The sequence below is a fragment of the Cebus imitator genome, unplaced genomic scaffold, assembly GCF_001604975.1.
Source record: "Cebus imitator isolate Cc_AM_T3 unplaced genomic scaffold, Cebus_imitator-1.0 Scaffold75, whole genome shotgun sequence".
Classification (NCBI taxonomy): Eukaryota; Metazoa; Chordata; class Mammalia; order Primates; family Cebidae; genus Cebus; species Cebus imitator.
Window position 1 is genome coordinate 6904739 of NW_016107390.1, and position 18639 is coordinate 6923377.

The 18639-nt window shown below is 37.2% G+C and overlaps 1 protein-coding gene across 1 annotated transcript in view; it reads right to left on the reverse strand.

Moving 5' to 3' along the window:
• The window catches only part of FMN2 (formin 2), a 383202-nt gene that overhangs the window by 30316 nt on the left and 334247 nt on the right, over positions 1-18639 (reverse strand). Inside the window, exon 17 of the mRNA XM_037739857.1 lies at positions 6180-6329. Coding sequence (XP_037595785.1) covers positions 6180-6329 — 150 coding nt within the window. The remainder of the gene's footprint in view (positions 1-6179; positions 6330-18639) is intronic.

An 18639-nucleotide genomic window follows, 5' to 3' on the forward strand; every position in this document is an offset into this window, starting at 1 on the left:
GCTCTCCTGCCAAACCTTTGGTTACAGAACGGTGGCACTGAGAAGAGGATTTCTCTGAGTCATTTTTCTAAAACTTGATGCCCGAATGAAAAGCGTCAATGGTTGGCCAAATTCATGTATCATGCAATGCATCAGTGATACATTGCAGCCCAAGAGGGAGTTTCACGTAGGTATCCAGCAAATACGTTACTGCATGAGAATAAACGTTTCTTATCTGCAGTCTTCAGATGTATTTTCAATTTCTTTGAAAATGGTCTCTTCCAAACTTACTCCAATAATATCATACATAAATCTGAACATACAGCTCACTTGAATACAAATTATGGAAACAGAAAAGTGAACATGGCATGAGGCGCTCTCCAATGTAACGCATAACCTTCTAAGGATAAACATTCAAACTGTTTTCCTCTAATTACAGATTTCAGCTGGGCTGAAACAAGACTTGACTGCCGCATGCTTGTGCAATTAGAGAAGTAGCTATCCTTTCTCTTGGATCATCAAAGACTACCTGTCTCGAAGTAAAATAAACCAGTAAATTAAGTTAGACAATACTTTAAATACAACCCTTACTAATGTCACGATTTATTAAATTAAGATGTCTCAGGCTGACTAAAAAGGAAATCATGATAATCTACAATGCACATTGTCGGGTTTGGAGGCCCAGTGTCCACAGCCAGATTTTCCTGCCTGAAAGCCCTAGGCTCCCTGGACTGTCTGAAAATACTACACTTGCTCCAAGTTCCATGTGGAAAGTCTCCTGGGCAGAATTCCTTAACCCCCATTCCTGGTTCTTCCCACTGTGTGATACGCCAACCAGTGCTCTACTGCTAGCTCAAAGAAGAGGAGACCTTCATTTAGTGAACTTGAACGTCTCAGTGTCCAGTACAACTCCATATGGAATGAGTGAATAATCACAGACAGCTTCGCATGGTTAATGGCTGCACGCTCATCCTGAAAACAGCGCAACTTGCAATAGAGCGAAGTAAGAAGTGCTGTTGTTCTGGAAGCCTAACCCTCCTTTCCCGGGACCTGGACCATAGCCTCTTCATCAGGAGGAAAAAGGACACACGTTCTTAATCAATCTGGACCTCTTTCTTTTAATTAATACAGCTCTTGTTATCCTAGTTCCACAGGGGTTCGTTAGTGGCTAGGTGACAGGCATGCCAATGCCTTCCTGAAAATAAGAGGTGAAGACGGCCTATCTCCTTACCTATTACAACCGCGCTCTGTGAGGCCTTAGGGAGATGCTTGGTAGAGTAAATGTTGGTCTCCCCTTCCCATCTTCTGGCGAATACAGACAAATTGAAATTAAAAAAAATACATACTTGCACATATTTTGTGTTGCTCAGTAATGACAGACACGTCTAGATTTCTTTTTTCAAAAAAAAAAGGATTTCTTATTAACAATTGTACATGCCTAGTTCCAACTAGATGAAAAAACAATTTTTCTGACTCCTGACAAAACCAATGGGTCAGTTGATTTGTGTCCATTGTATCACCCAGTGTAAATAGGGAGGGATAGGTTACATGAACGTTTCCAAACAAAAGTGCATTTTTGAATTAACAACCAAGATATTTTACCTAACCAAGAATGTAACTGATACTTTGTGTTTACAGACTATGTTCTTAAGATGCTTAACATGCCTTATCAATGTTATGTCACCTTGTAGGGAGCCATGACTGGTATATTATTTTTATTAAATGATGGAAAAACAGTACAGGCATTGAGAAGGTGGATACTGGGCTATATACTTCAAATACATCATGTCATTTACTCTACACAATAACACTGCCAGATAGTATTATCATTTCTAGTTTATAGATTAGGAAACTGAGTCTTGAAAAATAATTGACTGTTTATGATTCTGGAGCCAGTAAGTGGCGGAGCTAACTTAGAAAACCAAACCACGCTGACTAGAAAGACAGCATCCCTGTCCAACATGGATGTGGAGAAATTCACTATTTCAAGAAATATAGAAACTAAATCATATGAGTCATCAGGACAAAGTAAGAAAATAGAGTTATTATGATCACTCTGTAATCAGACACAAATTAGAAATAATAGCATAAGAAAAATTTATACAGGGTTTAAAACCATGATATTTTTCAATCTATACATACCAAACTAGTCCCAGGAAAATTCTATCAGAAAGAAAACTTTCAAGGACACCATTAACATGATCTTTCAGGTTATTTCTACCATGCTAAGACATTTTGCTAGTAATCACATGGGTTACTTTTCAAGGCTTAATAAAGTAGGCCAGAAGATTATTGTTTACTTTTTGGGGAAAACTGTTCTTCCTTCAAAAACGCTGCTCTAAAGGGAACTGTCAATCATGGTAACACTCCGCTCTCGCTTCAGGATCAGACTTGCGAACTGCTGAGCTAACCATGCTATCACCAGGGCTGATCCAGAGAGGGACACAATTCATTTGGAGTTCCTCCCTGGTATTTTTGTAGATGGATATGGAGGTTGCTCTCTTCTCCTGGGTTATGAGAATATAAGCCATGACAGTGGTTGACAGCTAAATAACAGCCTGGTTTAGAAATTAAAGCTAAACTATAAAGGAGGGTGGTGAATTGGGAAGATAGGGTGAGAGAAAGAAGAGGAAAAAGAAAGAGAAAGAATAGAGAGAGGACATTTAAAAAGACACATGGATCACAGAAGAGAGAGGTACAGACACACATGGCTGACTAATCCCACTCCCAGCAGGTAGAATTCTGCATTCAGGCCTTCCACAGGCAAGTTCCACTCTTCCCCTTCTGTGGTTTGACTGTCTAAATAAATAAAATCGATCTCTCTCTCTCCCCGCCGCCCCCACCCATCTCTCTTTTTGCTTTGAGGTATTCAGAACAGTGTTTTTATTACCTACAATGATCAACTCAAGTTATGCAAGAAAACATGTTCGTTACTTTACTAGGCTAAGTTCTTACTTCCATGTCTGTGCCAGACGTAATGATGCAACAAGTCAAGTCAGCAAATACTTATGGAGACACAAAGAGGGGAAAGGCAGTGCAGCTTGTGACAAGTCAGAGCTGTACCAGATATGAGGACACTAATCCCAAACAACACTGAGTAGCTCCTAATACAATAAAAAAAAAAGACCAACATGTAAATATCAAAAAAGTAATGGTATAAAATAGACATATTCTTAGGCAGTATAAGATCAGCCACTGAAGAAAACAGGTTGATAGTAAATGGTCTGGGAGTGCAGAGGTGAGAAACGGGTTGAGAACCACATCCTGTTTTAAGTATTTGAAATCCCACACTGACAGTAACTGTACAAGAACTTTCACACTCTTAAATGACCACACTGTGATTTCCTATCCATGTCCCAGGGCATTCAAAACATTTCTGAAATACTTTTCCATTTAATTACAGAAAATATGAAGTTTACACCAAAGTGGGGCATAGGTGGGCACTTGGGCAGCCAGGTGGGGCAGCACCCTTAGAAGAGCTCTGTGCTTGGTTTAATGCTTTGCTGTCTTGAAATTATTAATTTTTATACAAGAAATTCTGCCTTTTCATTTTTCACTGTTTCCTAAAAAGTACACAGTTTGTCCTTCACTGAGGAAAGGAACAGAATTGTTCTGCAAACAATTCCAACCAATGGTTTGCTCTCCCAAGCAACTTGCTTATTATTGCCAAGAGGGTAATGGATTTTGGAAGTCAAAGGGCAAAGCAGCACTCTCTCACCTGACACGTGCTCTTCCTTAGCCCTTTATTAAAAGCAAATGATTTAGAAAGTTGAGAAGTCTGCAGTAAAGAGCACTTGTAAACTGCCAATCCGCAGCCCTGCAAACATGAATGTAAACTCACCAAGTGTGAGCCCAAAGCGCATCGCATATTTCTAGGACGTGACAAGCCCAGGCTAAGGCGTTAAAAACACGGATCTGGCTGATTGTACGAGATACTTCGAGAGTGAAGGAAAGCTCATTGTGGGCAGGTTAGATGTATACAATGTCAGCAAACAATGTGTGGTTATTGAAAATGTCACCTAGAAACAAGTCTATCACATGGAGCATGTGCTGGATGGGACAGTGAGGAGGCTGTCACAGGGCGCGTATTAGACGGGACTGTGAGGACGCTAGGGAGCAATGCATCTGAATTGGTCCCTCTCAACATCTTCTCTGAGGAAGCATCCCTCCAGCTTATATTCTGGTCTATGCTAGCAGAAGACAGCGACAAGAAGGGTGTCCAGCATCCTCGGTCTGGGACCTCCACGACAAGACCAAGCCATTCTCTGGCTGCGATGCACTAGCTTGTGATCTGTGTCAGACCAGCTACTCTAAAGCGACAGCGTCATCAGTCCCATCTTGCTGATGATGTCTAAAATCACACCATTCCCATTCTCATTGAGGACTCTAATCTTAGACATGATGAAAATAATCGCCTAAGGGGAAATATGACTCTTTTCGTCTTGAACCTTAGTGTGAATGAGTTTCAAACCCTTTACTAGGGGACCAGGTTTAGATTAGAGGTAAAAGGAGGGATGTAGGGACTTAGGGAAGGGCATGAAGGGAAGTTATATGTGATGTCCTAAGGTTAAAAAAAAGCTTCCTTTTTACAATTTTCCAAACTGAGCAGGTTTTTTTTTTTTTTTTTTAAAGAAAATATCACTTAATACGTGACTTAGTCTGAAGGCAAAGAACAGTGATTCAAAGACACTTATTTCTAAGCAATCTCTCTTCTACCCACCTGCATAGAAATTTAACTAAAAGCTCATCATTTACATTGACACCTACTGATGCATTTGGAAGTAGAATAAATGCATTATCTTTAGAGTAGATGTTTAAAGGGTTTCCTTCTGTTCAAACCATTTCTTTTTCCACCTACTATTCACTGAGGATCGTTTCTTCTATGACAGGCCTATGGAATCTAAGTAATTAATTATAGAAGTGAGTGCAAATCTGGCATAGTTTACAGGCTCAACAAATATTACCAATTAATTCATCTAATTTAAGGAGGTATCAAAATCTAATTTCAACTGAAAACCAGGCGAACGGCCATGGTATCATGTGTAAGCAGACCAAAATGAAGACAGTAAGCAGAAAACAGTGGAATTTTGTGAACAAAGTTTCTCAGGATGTAAGTTTTCTTTTCTCTTTTTCATTCTTTTTCTATTTTTTTTTTTTTTTCAGAGTCTTGCTCTGTTGCCAAGGCTGGAGTACAGTGGCACAATCTTGGCTCACTGTACCTACCTCTGCCTCCTGGGTTCAAGTGATTCTCCTGCCTCAGCCTCCTGAGCAGCTGGGATTATGGGTGCCTGCCACAATGCCTGGCTAATTTTTGCACTTTTAATAAAGACATGGTTTCACTACATTTGCCAGTCTGGTCTCGAACTCCTGACCTCAAGTGATCTGCCTGCTTTGGCCTCACAAAGTGTTGGGATTACAGGCATGAGCCACTGCCCCTGGCCCACAGGATTAAGTTTTCTAAAGATCTGAAGCAAAGTCATTGTTAGCGATGTTAGGAAGTATACTAATTGGTTTGTGGCTTACTTTATAGTATAGATTATGTTTCCCTTTATTTTCCCACTAGATACAGCTATTTGGGGATGCTGCCCAGGGAGGGCTAGCCACCTTCACGACTTAATATTTAATATGCCTCTATGGAATTTCATAATCGCAGAGACTTTATTCCATATACTGAAGAGGGGAAATTTCCCTTCCTGAAAAGATTTATTTTACAGTGTCACACAATTCTACAAGAATCATGAAAGGTCTCTTAAAAAATATTGACATCTGTGTTTCTTGGTGATATCTGGATGAAGTTTTAATATGAATGGTAAATTGACAATATCCCATGAATTGAGCAAACTATTCCTTTTACCTTTATAGTCTTTGAAGTGAGTGGGTCTGCCATCGTAGCAGGGTTGTGCAAAGCCTTCTTACATGGTCACTTTTACATGGTTTCCTCATAACAGAAGTTGTTTTACCAGACAATGGTCCTGGCAAACCAGCACCCCAGCTATTCTCTGCAGTGCCCCAGCTTCTATCCTGACTCTTCCTATTAAAACTCCACATTTTGCCAAATGTCAGCATCTTCTTCAACTTGCTACCCCAGGTTGAGGGACATTTAATTTTTTATTCAGGCTATAAAAATTGGCAACCCCAGTGGTGCCACACCTAATAAAACACCAGTTTTAAAATGCCATTGTGCAAATGAAAATACCTACCTCTCTTGTAGTATAAGTTTGTTCTCTTTCTTCCAGAAGTCTTTAAAGTCAGAGCTGAATTCATGCCAGATACTGAAGAAAACATTTGGGGACACCTCCTTCTCTCCAAGTTTTGGTTTCATGAAGAAATATGCTGTAGTCTCCAAAAAGCTGTCAAATCACACATACATAAGAGCATAAAAGCCATGATTACTTTCCAATATGGGATACTCTTTCTCTACCCAAATGCTGATTTCATTCATGCACAATTATTATTACCTAGAGGGCTCAATCTCTTCAAGCACCAACAGTAGCTCTCTTATGGTTTCATGTTAACAGTTGTGGATATAGTTAGTAGCAACTGCCAAGAATCCTCCATGTACTAATAACTACCCCTTGTCCAGTTCTATTTTCAAAATTAATCACTATGTGCTGGCCATACTCCAGAAATGAACTTGTCATCAAGGTAAGACATATTGGAAGCGGTGGGCCTATATTTTCTTTCTAAACTCTAAACAAACAAACTATCGACCATGTGTTCCCAAACTAATATGTAGTCCGTATTTATATTATATTCCTTACATACTATTTGCCTTCCTACATTGTTTGAGGGGATAAAAAGCAAGAGTCTCAGCAGATGGTGACAAAGTCTCCCATCAGAGACCATGGTACTACCATTGAGTAGGAACCAATATGGCAGCCAGCACTGTGACAGTAGGCTGCTCAGGGTCAGTCTGGAGAAGGTGCTGCTCAGAGGCTGCTTCATATTACAGCTAGATGGAGCTCAGAAGAGTTTCAAAGTGGTTATTTGACAAAGAACGTATCACTAGTAAACGGTAGGTTTCTGACTTAACCAAAGTCTTCTAGTCCCATAGGTGATGGCCTGAAAAGGATCCTGACCGACACAGTTGATACCCCTGCAGTGAGAGGATGGTTTAGATTAAGGCCAGAGAGGCTGCAAAGCGGGTGGCATGCAAATAAACTTGTCCATTTTTTTCTATCTTTGGCCTAGGGCCAGCACTATTTCTGCGGCACAAAAAGTCAAGTTTGATCTACTCTGAAGTAGAAATTTCGAAGGCACTTGATTTTGCTCAGAAACTAAGAATATGTATATATACATATACGTACATACATACCCTAACATATATACTTACACATATCTCTGTGTGCTTTCAGCTTGCCATAGCTGATTTCAAATCTCTACCATGAAAAATAATATGAGCATTAAAATACTGTGTTGTCTGTTTGAGACAGAGTCTCACACTATCGTCCAGGCTGGAGTGCAATGGCACGATCTTGGCTCATTGCAACCTCCACCTGCCAGTTCAAGTGATTCTCTTGCCTCAGCCTCCCAAGTAGCAGGCATTACAGGTGCTCCCCCCAACCATATCCAGCTAATTTTTAAAAATACTGAGATCTTTAAGGTGAGTTTGCTCAGAAGGTAACAGAGCATCACATGCAAAAACAAACATTCACAGCTACTCTTAGCTGTGGGTTACCAATGTATGCCTAATCTGCTCTGATTTTAAACTTCCCTATGGCTGTCTCTGAGCAGCAAGGTTCCTAGGATATCAGCTTTTTAAGTTCTAGGCAGAGATGACAAGTCTGATTTAATCAAAGGTGTGGATCTCAGGTGTTATATTTTTCTCCTTAGCCCACTAGAAAAATGACACAGTACTGTCAATCAATCCTGAGAAAGGGTCAGGCTGTGAAGCGGCTATGCTACGTGAGGATCTGGCTGCCACAGCTACGGTAATGACATTAGAATGAGTCAGTGGAATGTGTTGATGGCGTCAGAACTGCCCGGAGAATAGATGGCAGAGAACACAAGTAGACTAAGATATATCTGGGTCATATTTTACTAAAACTGATAACATAAACACATAAACACCTTCTTGGAAAACTGGTCACTTTCCTTATATACCTAAAGAGAATGTATGACCTGTTAGGCTGAAGTTAGGTCTCAAGTCTTTTCTATCCATTTATCCATTTTCATCATTGCTCTGGTCTTTGTACTTCATAAAATTGACTATTACACGGCAAGCCCATCTGTTTGGGCAGCAATATGTAAGTTGTAATAGCTAGTTCATCCACTCAGCTATCTTGTAACATTTTGAAAGTTTTATCATAAGGAAGCATGGTATAAAAAGCAAAGAATATAAGATTTAGAATGAGGAGACATGGAATACTGAATCCTGACTCTATGACCAGCAAACCATTTCACACCATTGTGCACCAGCTTTTCAACTGTAAAACAGATCATAAACAATTGTTTTGAAATCCAATGGGTAAAAATGAATTGCCAAAGTGTTTGTTGAATGTGTTAACACAAACGTATTTTATAGTACATGTTATATATATTATTTTATATTGCATATTACATAAATATAAATATATAGTTCCTAAAATATTCTGTAAATTATAACTAATTCAATTGGGGATGATGTATTAACAAATTCTCATGTGATCATGTTCTCTGAAGATATTTTTTTAGTTACCAGTAGGCACAGAGGCTTCCGATACTAGTGATAATTATTCTGATTATTCAATAATTTCTTCTTGGCTCTATCGTAAATTACCCACATAGATTTAGGCAGGTAATTTAACTTCTGAGCCTCAGTGTTTTCATCTATAAGTGGAAAAAAATGCCAGCTTTTGAAGGCTGTCATGAAGATTAAAGTACCTTGCAAGTTATAAACTAAAGTAGTAAAATATGTATTAACTTTCTAAGAGGCAAATTTTTTTCAATAAAAATGTTCTTTGCACAAAACTTTATGACCCTGTGAGCCAAATGTGTATCCAACAATTGACTTAAAGTCAAATGTGAACCTGATTATTGGCATGAGTCTCAATGAAAAGAAGCAAATATTGGCAGCTATTTCTTTTCGTGTGGCCATGGTGAAAAAGTAAGTGTTCTTGAGTGTGTGACATGGAGTGTCCAGAAGAATTATCTGATGATCACAAGCGCTGTCCCAACTGTACTCTGCCATCCCGCTCCCTGAAATAAAGTGTAAATGCTTAAAAAAAAAAAAAAAGCAAATAGGACAATAATTTCTACAGATTATCAAGGTATCGTTTATGCCAGAAGCATTTTTGGTCATGTAATCCTGTCCAGCATTAGGTAGCCTTCAGCGAATGCAAACTTGCATAACATGAAAGAGACCAATTTGGGTGGTGGGTGGTAGAGATTAGATTCCATCTTTTCTGAATTATTTCCTTCATTTAAATCTGAAACCAGGAGGATCCCAGCCACCCTACAGCAATACAGGATTCACTACAAAAAGACAGACATCTTACCCAGGACTTTCTTTACTACACAGGCTTCTCTGTGAGATTCCCTCAAAATGACCCTGGCACAGGAAGATGTAATAGTTAAAAGATGTGCAGTGATAGGCCGGGCGCGGTGGCTCACACCTGTAATCCCGGCACTTTGGGAGGCTGAGGGGGTTGAATCATGAGGTCAGGAGTTCAAGACCAGCCTGGACAAGATGGTGAAACTCTATCTCTACTAAAAATACAAAAATTACCCAGGTGCAGTGGCGCATGCCTGTAATCCCAGCTACTCAGGAGGCTGGGGCAGGAGAATCACCTGAACCTGGGGGGTGGAAGTTGCAGTGAGCTGAGATTGTGCCACTGCACTCCAGTCTGGGTGACAGAGTGAGACTCTGTCTCAAAACAAACAAACAAACAAACAAACAAAAGATGTGCAGTTATAGGCCAGGCACGGTGGCTCACGCCTGTAATCACAGCACTTTGGGAGGCTGAGGTGGTTGGATCAGGAGGTCAGGAGTTTGAGACCAGCCTGGCCAAGATGGTGAAACCCTGCCTCTACTGAAGATACAAAAACCATTAGCCCAGCATGTTGTTGGGCACCTGTAATCCCAGCTACTCAGGAGGCTGAGGCAGAGAATTGTTTGAACCTGGGAGGCAGAGGTTGCAGTGAGCCAAGATCACACCACTGCACTCCAGTCTGGTGATGAAAAAAAAAAAAAAGATGTGCGGTTATATTAAAAAACTGCATTAATTACAATAACAGATAACTCTAGATGTCACTGAACAATCAAGATCCCTCTGATCTGGATTCTTTCTCGAATAGATCAACACCACACCTCTTTTGCTACAAACATCAGACAGTACGAATATACTTCTCTGCAATGGAATCGAGGTACCTGCAGAGCTCTAAAATGATAGCTACAGAAGCAGAATCATTTTGGAATTTCTCTGAATCTCACACAAAAAAGGAAAGAAAAACTAATATTAAAAATCAAAGCTCACAGGGAGATATCTACAAAGACCTAGGTATCTAATGTCCCCAACAAACCTCACAATTACAAACAGCTAAGGACAAACTACTCACAACATAAAACCCACGTGGTAACATCATCTGTATAGGCGGAAGCAGAGGGAAGCAACAGGAAAACTCTCCTAAAAGCAGAAGAATCCCCAAATTACAAACAAGTATTCCTGAAAAGTGTCAGGGCTAACCTGAGAACTGTGCTGAAACTGGAAGAAGTTTTACACATTTGAATGCATGGAACAGAAGAAGGGATGTACAGTAACTTCTGAAAGGGCTGGGAGCATCTGAGCTATATGAACTCTTAGTACTAACTAACCCAAAAGAAACTCCCTTTTAGGGCTAAGCTCTGCATTGAGAGAAAATGCTGACAGTGGAATTCAGATTGTGCAGGAAAAACTCAAGAACAAAGAAAATAGGTAAAACGTACTGATTATTGTGCAAAGCAAAGAAAAAGGGGAGCTCTATGCACCGAAGTTAAAAACGCTTTCCTCATGCATCTATTCATCCTAAAATTTCAGTAAAATTTATTTCAAATAAAAATGAGCAAGATAAAAATATTGCAGTGGAAAAAGCTATGCAAAAATGCTAACCATAGCAAAGTTGGCCTGGTTTTCGTTATTATCCAAGTAGAAATCCAAGATAAAGAACATAACCAGGGTGTTATTTCATAATTATAAAAGCATCCACCTTATCAAGAAGACTCAACAATCCTAATGATATACATCTAATAAAACAGTTTCAAAATTCATGAAACAAAAATTGCAGGACCAAAAGGAGAAAGAAACAAATCATAATCTAATTGGATGTTTTAACACCTCTTTCTCAGTAGTCAAGAGAACTAGGTTAAAATATCACTAACAACACAGAAGAGTTGAATATTGTTATCAAAAATGGACCCAGTTGGCATTTATAGAACATTATGATCAATGGTAGAATATACAAGAGCACATGAAATATTCATCAACATAGACCATATGCTGAGTCATAAAACAAGTCTCAGTAAATTTCAAACTGAAATCTTCCAGAGTAAGTTCCCTGAGCACAGTGGTATTAAATTACGAAAGAATAAAAATAAGATCTAGGTAATATCCAATTTTGCAATTAAGCAAACTTGTGATAGATAACCCATAGATCAAAAAGAAATCCTAAAATAAATGAGAAAATATTCCAAACTCAATAAAAATTAAAAAATATATATATCAAAAAATATGGAATACAGGTAAAGCAAGTATTTAGAGAGAAGTTTTGAGCTTTAAAGTAAATACATTAAAAAGAAATGTATAAAATCACTTATTTGGACATTCAACTCAAGAAACTATAAAGGAACAAATTAAACCCAGCTTAGTAGAAGAAAGGAAATATTAAAAAGAGCACATGACAAATAAATAGAAACTAAACCTTACAGAAAATCAACTCAGTCAGAAGTTGGTTTATCGAAAAGCTTAGTAAAATTGATAAACGCCTACCAAGACTGACTAAGAAAATAAGAGAGAAAATGCAAAGTATGAATTCTAGGGATGAAAGCAGTCATTTTTATAGATCATACTGGCCTAAAATGATAATGTGATGATGTTATAAACAATTTAAATGAAATAAGCAAATTACTTAAACAACAAAACTTTCTAAAACAAAGTTCTGACAAAAACAGAAAACGTAAGTACCCCTAAATCTAAGAAAGTTCAATTATTTTCCATAAACAGGAAATTAATTTTTATAAATTTGTAATCAAATTTATCTTCACACTCCAAATAATTATGACCCTATTTGTTTCATAAGTGAATTATCAAACATTTGATGAAGAAATAAAGCCAATCTTACACTAACTCATCTAGAAAACAGAATAGGGTATACTTCCCAACTCATTTTATGAAGCCAGCTTTACCCTGATGTTGATACTGAAAACTAAAAAAGATATTATAAAAAAATAAATTTATAGACAAATATCCCTCATGATCATAAGCAAAAAAAAAATCATTAACAAAATATGATCAAATCAAATGCAGCAAATTCTAAAGTGGATAATACATCATGACAAATTGGAGTTTACCCTAATAATACAAAGTGGGGTTAACATTTGAAAAGCAATCAGTGTAATTTGCCACACTTGAAAAAAATCAACATAAGTTCGTTATTACAAAAAGGAAAAAACTATCTGCAAGCTAAGACTAGAAGTAAAAGTATACAATTAGATAAATACTATGTACGAAAACCTACAGTTAACATAGTCAGTGTATTTGATATTTTCTTTTTAGTTCAGAAATAAAACAAGAATGACTGTTCTTGGCAATTCTATTCAACACTGTATTGAAATCCCTAGCCAGTTAATAAAGAAAAAGATGACTGGAAAGGAAGAAATATAGCTTTACATATATATAAATGTTTTTATATACATATGTATCAATATGATATTGTTATAAGACTATATACAGCATATATATATAACATATATGGGATATATACATATATATGTATATATAAATATATAAACATGGTTATATACATAGAAAACACTATGGAATTTACAAACATAACAAAACCTATTAGAACCAATAAGTGAATTTACTCAGAACTAAATAAGTGAAATTAATATTGATCCCATAAGATATAAGGTGGATATTTAAAAATTGTATTTTTATACACCTTGGAAAAGACCACTGGAAAGACATGTTTTAAAACAATACAACTTGTATTCCTATTATAAAACATCAACTATCTAATAATAAATCAAATAAAAGTGTGAAAATCACAAACACTGCTGAGAGAATTTAAAGAAAGCTTAAGTAACTGTAAAAGTATAACATATTCTTGGGTTGAAATAGTATTGTTAAGACCAATTTGTCCCAAATTATTCTATGGAGTCAAAGCAATCCCAATCAAGAGTTTTTTTTTTTTTTTAAGGAATGGTTATGCTGATTCTAAAATTTCTGTAAAAATATAAAGCATCTGAAATAGCAAAAAAAAAAAAATACGTTTTTTAAAAAAGAACAAAGGTGAAGGACTTATATTATCTGATTTCAAGAATTATTATAAAACTACAGTAATAGAGTATGGTATTAGTATAAGGATCTGAAAGATTTGCACATATCAGGTCATCTGATTTTTTATGACAGGTGGCAAGCCAATTCAATGGGAGGTAGAAAGGATTTTTTAATCAAATGGTGCTAGAACAGTAGAATATCTGTTTGGAAAAAAATCCTTACTCAATACAAAAAAAAAATAAGTTATTGGATGTAGAAGACAGAAACATAAGGCTTCTAAAAGAAAACATTTTTTAAAATGTCTTTACATCCTTGGGCTAAACCAAATTTCTTAGATAAGACACAAAAATGACTAACCATAAGAAAAAAAAAGTTGATAAATTAGACATTAGCAAACTAAAAATTCTTTTCATTTAAATATACCATTATGCCATTTCATACTCATAGGAGTTGGCTTAAATCAAAAAGACTGATAAAGTAATAACACATGTTGGCAAGAATATAGAGCAATTGAAATTTTCATACAGTGCTTTTGAGAGTGTAAAATGCAAACCACTTTGAAGAAGTGCTTGACAATTTCTTACAAATTTGTACATATCTGTGTAACATGACTCAGAAAACCTACCCTACACCTATTAATTCCAAGGGAAATGAAACACATATACAAAGGGACTCATATGTTCACAGCAGCCCTGCTAATAACAACCCCAGATTGGAGACCCAAAGGTCCATGAACAGGGGAATGGATACATTGTGATCTATAAATATGATGAAATATTACTTAACAATAAAACGAAGAAGTTCCTGATGTGTCAATATGAAATTACTCTAAAAAACAATGTAAGTGAAAAAAAAGGGCCAAAATCATACATGCCATACAATTCCATTTATACAAAGTCCAAGCATACATACAATTAATCGATGTTGACAAATCAGAACAATGACCATCTCTTCAGGAGGTGTGAAGTAAATAGACTGAAAACACAACTGTTTTAAATCATGTTTTGGTTTACAAGGAATCACTGAAAGGAACACTTAGGGTCTGTGCATTTTAAATGTATACAAATTATGCCTCAACTAACCAAGAAAAAAGGAAGAAAAACAAAGACGGAGAGAAGAGGGAAATAAGAAACAACAAGGAGATGAACATAAGGAATAAAGGAGATTGCAAATGATTAAACAAACTTATTAAAAGAAAAAAAAACCAGGAGCGAAATAATGGCTGTGCAGACCAATGAGAGAAAGATACATCTATCGAACAGACAAGGCAGGAAGACATGTCTACTGAACGGATGATGGTTGCCTAATGTTTTAAATTTTGCTAAGAGATATTAATAAAATGATAAAGGCTATGAAAAAATAACTCAAAATTTTAAAAATTCAGAAATAAGGTACAAGAACGTAGTAAAGAATTTAAAATGATCATTTTACACACGAAAACTGAATTAGAAGCAACACAAGCGTTAATAAGCACCACAGCTAATGTCTTACTGAAAACAGAAGCTATATGAGGAAAATTTGTTAGATCAAAGAAAAATTTTAAAAAAAGATTTGAGAGAAAGTTTTAAGTACGGAAGACAAGAAATTCCTGTATGTGTATCATAAAAGCAATCAAAGCAATGGAACAGAAACACAGTAACAAAAATGATTCGAAATGTTAGTCTGATAAGAAGGGTAAGTTCAAGAGCTGTAATATATAACACAGCAAAACAGTTAATAACAATATGTTGTACTCTTACAAATTAATAGAGTAGATTTTAAGTATTCTCACTACAAAAATTGTTAAGTCCGTGAGGTAATGCATATGTGAACTAGCTCAATTTAGCCATTCTACAATATGTCACAGATCCAGAGCTGCCTGGAGAAATGGCCCAATCCAGGTCTGGGGGAAAAAGTTGTTCAAAATGAACCTGGAGTGCTGTATCTAAGAAGACAGCAGAGAAAGTCATGTCAAAAGGACTCAAAGTCAACTTAAGGATGAAACATTTTACCAGGCGGAGTGGCTCATGTCTGTAACTGCAATACTCTGGGAGGCCAAGTCAAGAGGATCACTTGAAGTCAGGGGTTAGAGACCAGCCTGAGCAACATAGTGAGCCCTCATCTCTACAAAAATTACAAAATTAGCCATGTGTGGCGGCGTGTGCCTGCAGTCCCAGCTACTTGGGAGGGTGCGGTGGAAGGATTGCCTTAAGTCCAGGAAGTTGAGGCTGCAGTAAGCCATGATCTTACCATGTACTCTAGCCTGAGCAACAGAGTGAAACTTTTTATTTTAAAAGAAAAAATGTTTTGGGTATAAGTAACAATAATAACAGCAAAAGAGTAAAACACATCAAATATGTTTAATTCTATGAGTTCATTACAATGCTTAAGAAAAAAAGATCTGTTCATTTTTGGTGACGAGTACTAGCAATACCGCTCATTATTTTGAAATTTGGTAAACTAAAAGAAAGAATCATGCATTTCCTGTATAGGAACCACACCACTGAATAACTCTGCACCAAACGAGGAAAAGTTTTTCTTTAAAGAAAAAGTATTTCACTTAATAACTCAGAATGAAATAGCATGTCACCATTTTGCAAATTATAACAAATTAACTAGTCTATCATATAGACACTGATTCCCAAAGGCTGGTAACATCACAAACATGGACAACTAAATATATCAGGCTTCCTCTTGGTAGAGCACATCAGACTACCTATAAAGTAATTTTACCAAAATATTCAAACCTGAAGCTGATCAAGTATCTAGAGCTGACTACCTAGGTCAAAGAAATACAGAACAGAGGATCATGTTAAACTACACCACTGAGACAGCACCAGGAAAATTCATACTGTGGATAAGTCTACAGAATAAATGATCTAAATTCTTCAACAACTCAAGTTTAAGGGGAGAAAGTGTTGTAGGAGCACCTATTATAAAAACGTAAGAGATATCATCTACTCACAATGGTTGGCATTTCTCTATATTCTGTTCAAAACAAACCGTAAACAAAATCAGTTGTAACATACATGAACTAATTGAACATTTGAACAGTGACTTGGTATTTGGTGACGTTAGGACCTAATTATTTTTTAGGAGTGAAACTGGTGGTGAATATGCTGTCTTTTAAAAACAGTATCTTGGGCTGGACACAGTGGCTCATGCCTGTAAACCCAGCACTTTGGGAGGTCGAGGTGAGATCACTAAAGGTCAGGAGTTTGCAACCAGCCTGGCCAACATGGTGAAACCCCATCTCTACTAAAAATGCAAAAATTAGCCAGGCATGGTGGTGCGCACCTGTGATCCTAGCTACTCGAGAGGCTGAGGCAAGAGAATCGCTTGAACTGGGGAGGCGAAGTTGCAGTGAGCCAAGATGGTGCCTGGGTGACAGAACAAGACTCCATCTCAAAATATAAATAAATAAATACATAAAATAAAAAGGATATCTTTTAGAGAAACATACTAAAATACATACAGATGAAATTATATTTGTTGGGTATTTCCTTCAAAAATAATATGAGAGGAGGCAAGTGGGTAGGGTTACAGAGGAAACCAAACTGACTACAAACTGATAGTTGTTGAAGTTGAGTGATGGATAAAACGGAGGATCACTGCACTATTCTATTCACCTTTGCACATATTTTACCTTTTCCATAATGAAGTAATATTTCTAAAAATCACAAGTGCATGCATATACAACGTTGGTACAAGGAAGTAATGGCTATCCACGTCTTTTAAAGTGGCATTCTAGAAATATTTTTAAGAGAGTAGAATACTGCTTTAAAGACTTCTACTGGATATTGTTTTTGACTATGACTTATGTTCCACAGATAATAAAAATAGACAGCTTTGAATTTTTTACTTGAAAAGAGGCCATACCACAAACCGAGAACTATTTTATATTCTTTTAAACTTCTCATCTGTTTTTAAGGCAATTCTCTGTCTGGGAATTGTGCACATAAAGAACGACTCAAAATTTGGTTTTTATTACAACCAAAAAGAGGTGCTAGTAATTATCCTAAAATAGCATTTTCTTGCCACAAGTTATGATGTCTTTGGAGAAGCATGTTCTCTGCAAATGAAATACTATTTACATAGCATATTGTGCTATTACTAATAGTTATTTCCCATCTATGAGCAGGATGTACTCCTGTTCAAGTATTATTTAAAATTTTGAATTAAAGCCCAATCATTCTAGTGGTGTTTACTCCGATGTAGTCTTAGAAGAGGGCCCTACAGCTTTGCCCTAATTCATCAGGGAGCAGGGAGTAACTATATGCCAGGCGCTACTCACGGCAGAGCGAAGACAAAGAAAGTGTAAACTCTAGTCAATGACTTTCTTGAAAAACATCTTTAATGGGTTAACAAATCAAAGAGTCAAGGTACAGAACAAAGCCATGCACCATGCTCTCCCTCAGGTCTGCGGGCTGGCAGACATTCATATGCTCTAAGTCTTGGGTCTCCTTTCCTACAGTTTCTCTGCTTACCAAATACATGCTTCTAGAAGGTGAAACCCTTTCACGATCAGGGTAAACCCTTTCATGATCCTGTTCAGAAAATGATAAGCATTGTCTTGTATTTATTCTACAGCAACCAGAAGCACATCTAAACAGCCTGAGAGAGCGCCTTTTAATGTGTGGCAGGGAGCTCCGGAAATGATTCCAGGTATAGGCAAAAAGAATAAATCCACAAAAGGAATTTGGGGTGGGTGAGTAACCTAAACATGAGCTGACCTTCAGAATCATAAGTGTTTTCACTTTACTTTTTGCTAGCTAATGCCAGAGAGACTTCTCATTCCAACTAGAGCAGTAATATCCCATCTTTACCTACTGGGTATTTGCTTCTGTTATTCTGGCCTCACGGAGCATGACGCTGTGACGCCACACTTGTTCTTCATCTGCCTGGAATGCCCTTCACCCAAGTGTCTTATGGCTCTCTCTCCCTGTCTCTCTCACCTCATTCAGATCTTTGCTTAGTGAGATCCTCATAAAAAGCCAAGTAAAAATTGAACACTTGGCCCAACCTCCCACAACAGCCACCCCTGAATATTCCTTCTTTTTTTCTACAGCACTGACTGCCGTCGGAAACACAAGATATTGTCTATGTGTGCTAATTGTTGTTGTCCCTGCACGAGGATTCAACCTCTAGAAGGAATTTTTGGTGTTTATGTTTATGGCTTTACTCTCAGGCACCTGAGCAATGCTTGGCACACAGGAACTGTCTGAAA